At 49.7% G+C, this 9922-nt stretch overlaps 1 protein-coding gene across 3 annotated transcripts in view; it reads left to right on the forward strand.

Moving 5' to 3' along the window:
• TBC1D1 (TBC1 domain family member 1) overlaps positions 1-8091 on the forward strand; it is a 186998-nt gene extending 178907 nt beyond the window's left edge. For all 3 annotated transcript variants that reach the window (XM_040966043.1, XM_040966044.1, XM_040966045.1), the window contains 3 exons: positions 917-1086; positions 4766-4939; positions 7816-8091. In XM_040966043.1, the coding sequence (XP_040821977.1) occupies positions 917-1086; positions 4766-4939; positions 7816-8001 (530 nt within the window). In that variant the 3' untranslated portion in view covers positions 8002-8091. The remainder of the gene's footprint in view (positions 1-916; positions 1087-4765; positions 4940-7815) is intronic.
• The last annotated feature ends 1831 nt before the right edge of the window (positions 8092-9922 follow it).

Below are 9922 nucleotides of genomic sequence, written 5' to 3' on the forward strand. Positions count from 1 at the left end.
TCCCTCTCATCACCATGTGGCCAGAGAAGGGAAGTGCCCACAGGTGCTTCTGTGCTCCCATCTTTAAATTTGTAAATTTTCATTCATATTACTGTTACTCGAAATCTCACTGTCACATTTTGCTGTAACTGTGTGTTACTCCCCATGACCTACTGCTGTCTCCAGTGGCTTCAACTTGGAGAGGAAGGGAGAAGCAGGGCTGGGCTTGCTATGCATCCTAGGGCCTGGCCTCTCACCTTCCTGCCCTTGCTGTGCAAGGCATACAATCAGTGCAGGAATCACCAGCATCCGCCAGCCATTCCAAGGACAGAACACAGCAAGAACTAGAAAGTAACCTTGACTATGTTTTTGTGTGTGTGTGTCTAGTTGGAACTTAAAGAGTTTTTCACTCCTTTATGACAGTAAACTCCAATTTACTTGCATTTAATAATACACTTTTGCAATTGGTACAATTTTCCAGTTTTTTATACCTCCTTATTTCAAAACAGGCAATTTTTGCTTAGTCTTTCTTTTAATTTCTACTGCTGTATTACAAAAATCTTTCATTTTCACTATAAAACACATTTCAACAACTCCCTTAAAATCCAGAACATTTCTGGAAAAATATTCTGCTAGAGCATTTTCACAATTTTAACTCAGTCATGCTTGAATTTAATTGATTTTTAAAACTAGAGTGGGGAAAAAAATTATCTGAACCGATGACACAAATCAAAACAGTGTGTTTATCATTTTTATTATTAGCCATATCATCTTGACAACCCTATCTGAATGATCAAGTTCTTAAAAAGGAAATAAAGTCTTCAGTTTGGGGCTGGTTTCCCATCCTCCCACTCTGTGGTGAGTGGAAAAGAAAACAAAACGGCATTTCACCAGCAGCTGGAGGGGCTTAACTTTGTGCCTTTCTCTGTCTTCCCAGATATGATCTTCCTTCAGGGGTCAGAGGTCATATTCAAAGTGGCCCTAAGTCTGTTGGGAAGCCACAAGCCCTTGATTCTGCAGCATGAAAACCTAGAGACCATAGTCGACTTCATAAAAAACACACTCCCCAACCTGGGCCTGGTACAAATGGAGAAGACCATCAGCCAGGTACGATCCCGTCGGTGGTTCCCCCGGCATGCGCTGGCACCTCTGTGGCCCTTGGGTGGCAAAAGCTGCCATCGGTTCTGAGTCAGAGCTGCATCTTGCCGCTGCTCAATCTGAACTGCACCTTGCACTGGTGCCTGGCTTGCAACAAGCAACTCACCAGCGTGTGTTGGACAGATGGATGTGTGCATGAGGGGCTATGGGAGAGGTGCCAGTATCCAGGTGTTGAACTTCAGCTCTAGCAGATTTTTCTCCCAAAACCCCCGCATTTATACCTGTGAAGCTTCCATAGAATGGGCACTATGATTTTGGCTGACACATGACATTCATCAGAACTTCCTGAAGAGTTAAGTTCTTGCCAGAAAGAGCTGTGACTGGGAGCACGCAGCAGTGGATCTGGTTCAGGGCGTGCATTTTTCCAGAATGAAGGTCCCTGGGCTGTAGCACCTCTGGTCTCTATATGGTAGAGTCTCCCTGCCCCACCCTCCAAAATGGAGGTTGAAGGTGTGTTCAACAGAACAGGGATTCCAGCAGATTGCATGCAGCTGCAGCATTGGGTGATTCTCATTGGCAGCTGCATCTTGGGGGTTCCACACTGGAGGATGTGCAAGTCCGGCCTAGAGAAAGGAGAACACATTTTGCCCATTGCTGCTCCGAAGCCCCTGGCACACTGCAGAAGCCGATATGAAAGGGGGTCTTTGCTGTGCTGCACTCACCTTTCGTGAACTGGTGGGCTCCGTGTCCACGTCACACTCCTCTCCATCTGGCCCATTAGTTACTTACTCTTCACCAGGCTGTGTGGGAACCTGCATGTGCACATGATCTCACTGAGCCATGACTGCCTTCCCAAGAGGTACAGGAGGATTTGTTAGCTGGCGCCCATTCCCCGTGTAGCTCACCTCAGACACCCATGGGGTCATGTAATTGTGCTGCGCTTGCATATCCTGGCTGTATCCTAATATGCAGTTCTCTGTTAATATGTTAATTTCTGCCCCTTTCATTCATCTGTTCCCTTTTTACGGCTTCTGGGGAGCATGCTGATGCTCCCTGGCTAAGCCAGAGAGCCTTGGGTTCCTCAACACAGCGGCCAGTGAGTGTCAGCTGCTTGCCCTCTCGCCTGGCTCTGGGACAGCTGGCTCAGCAAGGGGTCAGTTCACCCCTGGGATTGAGTCTCCTGACCCCCCAGAAAAAAGGCCCCTCCTGTTCCTTTTCTGGGAAAAAGAATTTACAGAGAACTTGGCCTGCTGCATGTGCTAGGGGCTATGTGGATGTTGGAAGAGTAAGGATGCACACAGCCTGGGAAGAAAGACAGTATATCATAGAATTGGGTTGTTTGGTTTATTTCTGTCGATTTATTTGCTAGGCAGGCAAGAAGGGAGAGAGAGCAAGCAAACTTCTATCCACTGACTCACTCCCCCAATGACTGTGACAAATGCTCAAATCTCGAGAGCTGTAACTGCCATGTAGGTGGCTGAAACCCAGGTCCTGAGGCATCACCTCTCAGGTGCACACTAGATTGGAAGCAGAACCTGGCACTTGAACCCAGAGACTCCAGTGTAAAATGGGGGCATCCCGAGTGGCATCGGAACCTACCCCAAGAAGCAAGTTTTAAATCCTAGGCTTTGCAGTTCTTTCTCTAGCTAAAAATTAACACAGGTAATGGGTCATGCAAGGACAGGGCTCCTGTTGCCACCCCTCCTGTCTTCGGTCACTTCCCCACTCAGTTGGCCCAGGGGCTGGAAGCACTGCTCAGGACCCAGGGTTCTCCTGTCTGGAAGATAGGAAGTGGTTGTGTGCATGACCCTGACTGAGTCCCCTCTTTAAGAACCACATGCCGGGACCTCAGCAGTGGTTCTTGCTCTGCAGGGTCCAGTTAGAAACCCTGTGGTGCTGCAGCCATGTGGGTTTGCTGAGGCATGAGACTCATGGCAGGTGTGTAGAAGCAGACACCTCAGGCTACAGAGCATCTACTAAGCATGCTGGCCGATCACAGTTGCACGTTATGACTTCCTGTGAGGTGCTCATTGGATTCCCACTGTGCTGGAAGCATGCTTAGACCCATGTCAGAGGCAGGAGCTGAGGCCAGGAAAGGTTCAACAGCTGGCTCAAAGTCATTTGCAGAGTAGGCCAGTGGAGCTTACTGAGTCATATGGACTCTGAAACAGAAGACAATGATCCTCGCCAATCTGAGTAACACTGTGGGACAACGGGGAAGCAGCCAGCAGCGCTCCTGCTGTCCTGCACAGCTTGCTCACTCACTCCCCCATATGTGCATGTGCCCCAGATTAGCTGTGTTTTACCTTTAAGGCTCTGAACAGTTTCTAAAAGCCAGGAAACTGAGACATTGCTTGCAAGGAAGAGAAAACGGATTGGAAGGAGAGACGGGGCGGGGAGTGGGAAATGGTGAGTAAGTACCCGAGGCTTGTGAGCAATTTGAGAGATGCTGGGTTAGTGTGAGCACACCCAGGTGGTAGCTGTGTGGGGGTTTCTCCCTTGAGAACATGAAGCAGAGAAAAGCCTCCTTTCCGTCTCTGGATGTGTGCAGTGACCCAGCAGGCTGGTCTCGGAAGGTTTTGGTGTGACTGCACCTGCAGCACCACCAGGTACCTGTCAGAGCATCAGACCTGTGCCAAGGTACCCCAGCCTGGGAGGGTTGCCCCATGGAGACCCCAAGAGGGGCAGGGGATGCACCTAGCTTCTGGCCTCACCAGCCCCGTGGCTTCCTTTCTGTGGTGGAGCACAGACACAATCTGCTTGAGTCACATGTGCTCTCCGGGGCTGTTTTTCGCCAGAGTGGTTTGTGATCACTGTCACTGTTATGGGAAGGAAGGGGACTAGAGCACTCCCAGATTCATGCATCTGTTATCAATGACACTGGGGTTTTGGCTTGTGTCTGCATACCTGTGTAAAGGGAGATTGTATAGTCAACAGCTCCATGACTTGACTGTTTTTGTGGCTCTGAAAACCCTAAGGGCTTAAACTTCAGCTGGATGGGCATGCAAATAGGGCTGATTCTTTTGATATTTTTCTTCTTTTTAACCTGTGGTTAACACATCTAACATAATATAATTTTCAGGGAATAGACAAAATTACTGAAATAAGAACTGAAAAATAAACTTTTGAAAGTCTTTTTAGCTTTTGAAAGATATATATCAGAAACCTACACTCAAAGCCAACACTGGAGGTGCAGAGTGTTAACACACCACCTAAAGCATGTCACATGGGCTGCAAAGTCCCAACTGCTCCACTTGCTATCCAGCTCCCTGCCAATGCACCTGGGAAAGCAGCAGAGGATGGCCCACGTGCTTGGGTTCCTGTAACCATGAAGGAAGGCCAAGGAAGCTCCGGGCTCTGGCTTTGGCCTGGCCCAGCCACGGCCTTAGAGGCCATTTGGAGAGTAAACCAGTAGATAGAAGTCCTCTCTCTCTTTTTCTAACTCTGCTTTTAAAATAGATAAAATGAACTCTTTTAAAAAATACAAAAAGCCTGTACTTAATTGCGGCCGTGGAATTATTTCTAGAAGTTTCATTGCCTTGTCAGTGCTGAGAGTTCCTTATTTATCACTTCTTGTACCACGCATGATGCTAAGCAGCAGGGAGATACTGAATGGACACTTGCTGACATGTCATGCACATGTGTGTGATAGATGCAATGGATTTTTCCCTTTCTTTGTGTATAACAGGTGTTTGAGATGGACATCGCCAAGCAGTTACAAGCTTATGAAGTCGAGTACCATGTGCTTCAAGAAGAGCTCATCGATTCCTCGCCTCTCAGTGACAACCAAAGAATGGATAAGTTAGAGAAAACTAACAGCAGCTTACGCAAACAGAACCTTGACCTCCTGGAACAGTTGCAGGTAGAGCCTGTTGTTAGAGCAGTTTGTTTAACTGAGTGGGTAGATGGTAGTTCATTAACTCACCAAAGGCGGTGACAGCCTGTGGTTTCCCAGGACCTGAGGGCCTTTCTCACCCTAGTCTGTTTATAATGGAGATCAAAGGCATCCTAGGGGAGCTGGCCCTTTTTATTACAGAGCAGTCTGCTCCAGTCAGACCCTCCCCAGGATGAGTGTGGGGTCAGGATGCTGTGGCTCTGTGAGCTGAATGCCAGCTGGCGGGTGGTCATGATGAGACAATCAGGATCTTCAACTGCCATGGACAAGACCAGCCCAGACCACAAAGGGCTGTTAAGAGAGGGCAGCCACATAGTAATCTGCCCAACCAAAGAAAGCAGAGCTTACAGTGATCATTCTTGAGTGTGAAGCAAGTACAGGTTCCTGAGTCATGAAGGGCGCAGTTCTTCACTCTGAACATGGAAAGGTGTGGGTGAGAACACACAGGAGCCAGGGGGTGAGGTGGAGCAAGCACCAGGCTAGTGCCAGGACCAGACCCTGCTAGACCGACCCTGTGTTTTCCCGACCCACGTCATTCCCCCAACGGATTGCAACCCTGATTCCCTCACCCGTGTTCCTGGGACTAGAATAATTGCAGTCGCGTTAACATGAAGTAGCTGTCCATCCTGCTTTTGTAGTGTCACAGGTGGGTGGCAGTGCTGCCAGTGTTGAGAAGTGGGGTGGGGACCTGCTGTTGCAAGGAAGGATTCACCGGCTGGAGTTTTGTACAGCAGCATGCGTTGCACCCCTGTACCCCACAGCCAGTCACATTCTGAACTCTCACTTTTTCCCCCCCAAGATTGGGATGTCCCAACTCAAAGCATACCTGCATATGGCTTTTCCTGGAATTCCTGGGGACATGGGCCTTATCTCAAGGGGACAGAGTATTAGGAAACCTTAGCCGGCTTCCACACTAACAGTGCATCCCCGAATGTGCATCCCTAGAACATGACTGGAACTTGAACCCACTTCAGACAAGCCTGTTGTTTGCATTTGAAGCAGTTGGCTTATTAAGATAGGCAGTATGCAAATTAAAGGGACAGGTTTTTTTGGTGTGTTAGTTTCTGGGGTTTCCTGTGGTTTTTTGGCAGTAAGGGTAGAAAGCTGGTACGCGACTTCTGTGAGACTGTGTCCCTTTTGGGAGACGGGGTTGCAGCAGACGGCTCAGGTGTCCATGCTGCTCGTGAAGGGCCTCAGCAGCGATTGCTGGTAAACTCTCTGCTGCCCCTGTGGCTGTGCACCACTAGGGCAGGCGTCCTGGGCTGACATTTATACCAGCGGTTCCTGGGTCCATGGGACCGAGATCCAGGTGCCACTGCAGCCTCAGGGGATTTGGGATGGGACCATGGCATGCCAAAATGTGGCAATTTGGATGTGGCTTCCCCACTGTCTTGCGTGAGAACATGCATCTCATGTGTGGGAATCAGGCAGCCTTTCTGTATCACTTCTTTTTAAAGATTTTTTTATTTGTTATTGGAAAGTCAGATATACAGAGAGGAGAAACAGAGCAGAAGATCTTCCGATTGACTCCCCAAGTGGCCGTAACAGCTGCAGCCAGGAGCCTGAAGCCTCCTCCGGGTCTCCCCCATGGGTGTAGGTTCCTAAAGCTTTGGGCCGTCCTCTGCTTTGGCTTGGCCTGGCTCCAGCAGTTCATTTGGGAAATGAACCTCTCTCTCTTTCTTTGTCTTTCAAATAATATAATTTTAAAAAAAAATGTTTATTTGAAAGATTGAGCTGATGTTGCACAGTAGGCAGTAAAGCCACCATCTGTGATGCTGGCCTCCCATACAGGTGCTGATTCTATCCTAGACTGCTCCATTTCCGATCCAATTCCTGCCAATGTGCCTGGGAAATCAGTGGAAGGTGACATAAGTGCTAGGACCCCTGTACCCACATGGGAGGCCCAGAAAAAGCATTTTCTAGTTTTGAAAACGAGGGGGGGAAATGAACAGATGATGTGCCACTTTCCTCACCTGAAGTGAAAGGGAGGCAGGAAAGGACTGGGGTGGACTCAGGAAGGCGGAGCAGCCACCTCCGTGACCCTGGGGGCTGGAGCACTCCGGAATGTAGCTGCGAGCAAGCCAGAGAGGCCCAGGGATGACATAGGCAGATGCTAGTGTTTGTGCCCCATACCTGCTGCCTGGGAAGCCTGCTGCACTGCAGAAGAGGGAGGGAGAGTTGCTAGGCAGTGAGCGGCGCCTGGAAACTCCATGAATGGCCTTACTGGTGTATAGGCTGCAGATGAGGGACAGGCCTAGGGAACCTTGAACTCATGCCCCTGGGTGGCAGTGGCCCAGGTACAAGGCAGCACACAGCGGAAAGGGGCAGCACGTTGGCGCATGCACACCACAGAACAGGCAGCTCACCTGCACACTTGTCATGTGTTCCCAGGGAGATGCCCATGTTCCGTTATGTCTTGTTACTCTAAGAAGACAAAAGAGAACCTCAGGCCAGTGAGCTGTTGCTCCTGGGACTTTCCTGGCACTGTGACTCTGTGTCTGCCATCAGTGCACATGTGTGGGTGTCTGTCAGACCCAGCTGGGCCTGGCACCCTTGAGCCGTGTCAGAGCTCTCCTCCTCGTGGCAGTGCCTGGAGTTGATGCCTCCCTTGTGCCACGTTGCCACCATCTTCACATCTGGTTTCTCTAGGGGCCACACTGGAGGGACTGGGCTGCTTCTGCCTGGACCCAGCCTGTCCACGAGGGAAGCCAGGAAACGCCTTGCTGCCTGGCCAGGACTGGCAGTGGGATGGGGACGTGTTGTTGCCAAACCACAGCTCGCTCTCTCTCCCTCTCATGCTGCCATAGGTAGGTAATGACCCCATTTCTGTTTTTTATTTCCAGGTGGCCAACAGCAGGATCCAAAGCCTGGAAGCCACAGTGGAGAAGCTGCTGGGCAGTGAGAGCAAGCTAAAGCAGGCCTTACTGGCACTAGAGCTGGAGCGGGCTGCCCTACTGCAGGCCATGGAGGGGCTGCGGGGCCAGCCTGGGGGTCCCGACCCCACTCAGCTCCAGCCCACAGGCGACTGACAATGGCTGCACAGAAGAGAATGCAGCTGCATCCCAACACTTTGCAGGCCCTGACGGAGAGAGATGGAGGATGCTGCAGGGAGAGAAGGCAGCGTGGATCGAGCTTCTCAGGGAGGACACTGACTTGCCAGTATGCGAGTCTTACAAGGGACACCCATCCTGGTGTTTGTGTGTTGTTTTTGGTTCTCATCCGTCCTTCTCCAGTCCTCATTACTGTACTTGGTAGCTTTAGATGGCATGGACACCAATAAATGCACCTTTATATTTCCTCGTCGCTTCCTTTTTCAGCCTCACTACGTTTGTCAGCAGCATCTGGTGACCTCATGTTTCCTCCAAAGAGGGTCCAGGTGACCAAGCCCTCAGGATCACCTGCAGGCACTGCTGGCCCTTATCCGGTCCTATGATGGAAACCCAAGATGATCCTTAGGAAGGACTGAGAGCAGGTTGGACATCTGAATCTGTCCTGGGTGTATAAGGAAGTTTGTCCTTTGCTAAGCTCTCTGTCATTGCATATTTCTTATGTAGACTCCATCAGCCCTGGTCAGTAACTGACTCATGGGAAAATCACCATTTCTTTAGATTCAGGCGGGCATTGGGGGCGTGGGACTGCGAAGGTGGGGTCTGTAGTGTTTATTTCCTGTGGTAGTTTCAGATCCCTGCCAGAGTTGTGTGTTTACTTTTCTGTTGTGTGTTATAATGCAGCTATGTCTCCCCCTAAATCCCTCCCCACCCCATGGAGATTCAGTCCCTTGCAGAAGGAGCAGGGCACTTGCAGAAACGATGAAGTTGCCATTGTAAGCAGTGCGGGGAAGCTGACCATCCTTCAGAGATGGCACACAGTTTTGAGCAAGATGCACGGCTCAGCAATCCCATGCCTTCAGCCACCCTCTGTGTCAGGTCAGACTGCCAGTCGTGCTTTTAAAATGAGCTGTTTGCTTACAGAAGGGTTGGGCTGAAGAAGCGCTGTGCGGGCACAGGTCACTTCCTTGACAACAGTACCAATTCTGGTCTCGGCCATCCACACTGGTTCTTCTACTCTCCTGACTGTTGCAGCCATTTCCTGGGGAAGTGGGAGTCCTGCTCCTCCCCCTGCCCCCACCCCGCCACACCATGCCTGAGCAGTTGGTTGGATTTGAGGCTCTTCATGAGCCAGTAGCCATTACGGCAAGTGGCACCACCGGTAACAAAGGCACTTGGCACAAGTATGTGGGAAGTGGAATGAAATCCACGCCTGTTTTGCTACAAAAATAACCTTTAGAATCCATTCATAGGAAGGAGGTCTTCAAAAAGTGTGTGGACATGTGCATTATGAAGGCACTATGCATAGACTTCAGGGTTTTTTTTTTTTGGCTCAAATTTCTCTTCATTCCATTTTTTTCATGACTTTCTTGAAGTACCCTCCTTAGAGGAATTAACATTGAAAGACTTGTTACTGCTTCACATTTGACTGTTGGAATGTTGCAACGTTTGATTTTGGACACCTCACTACCGTCACTCAAAAGCATTGACTGCATTTGATAAAACAATGAAGCAATAAAACAACAATTCAGACCCACAATTTTATGGTGTTTTTTTTTTTTAATACAACTCAGGGGATTTACTTTTCGGTTTGGAAATGATGGAATACTCAGGAACACCTGTGTGAGTCTCACCTAACCATCAATGACACAAGTGAGAGATTGGCCCCTGTGTCCCAGCACTGCTCCAGGGCTGATGTTGTAGAGCACTACGTGGCAGTGAGCACCAGCTCCGTCAATTGCCTGTGACCTGGAGAGCTGTAATGAGATTGTGTGGTGTGGACGGAGCAGCTGGCATCACACTGAATGTGAGTTGGGAGGAAGGAATCTCAGAGGCCAAGTTTGAAACCAATGCGCAGCTAGATGTAGATGCATGCACTTGAAGTTGTCTTTTGATACCATTT

Source organism: Ochotona curzoniae, unplaced genomic scaffold (genome assembly GCF_017591425.1).
Source record: "Ochotona curzoniae isolate NIBS_2020 unplaced genomic scaffold, NIBS_Ocur_1.0 scaffold_4505, whole genome shotgun sequence".
NCBI lineage: Eukaryota > Metazoa > Chordata > Mammalia > Lagomorpha > Ochotonidae > Ochotona > Ochotona curzoniae.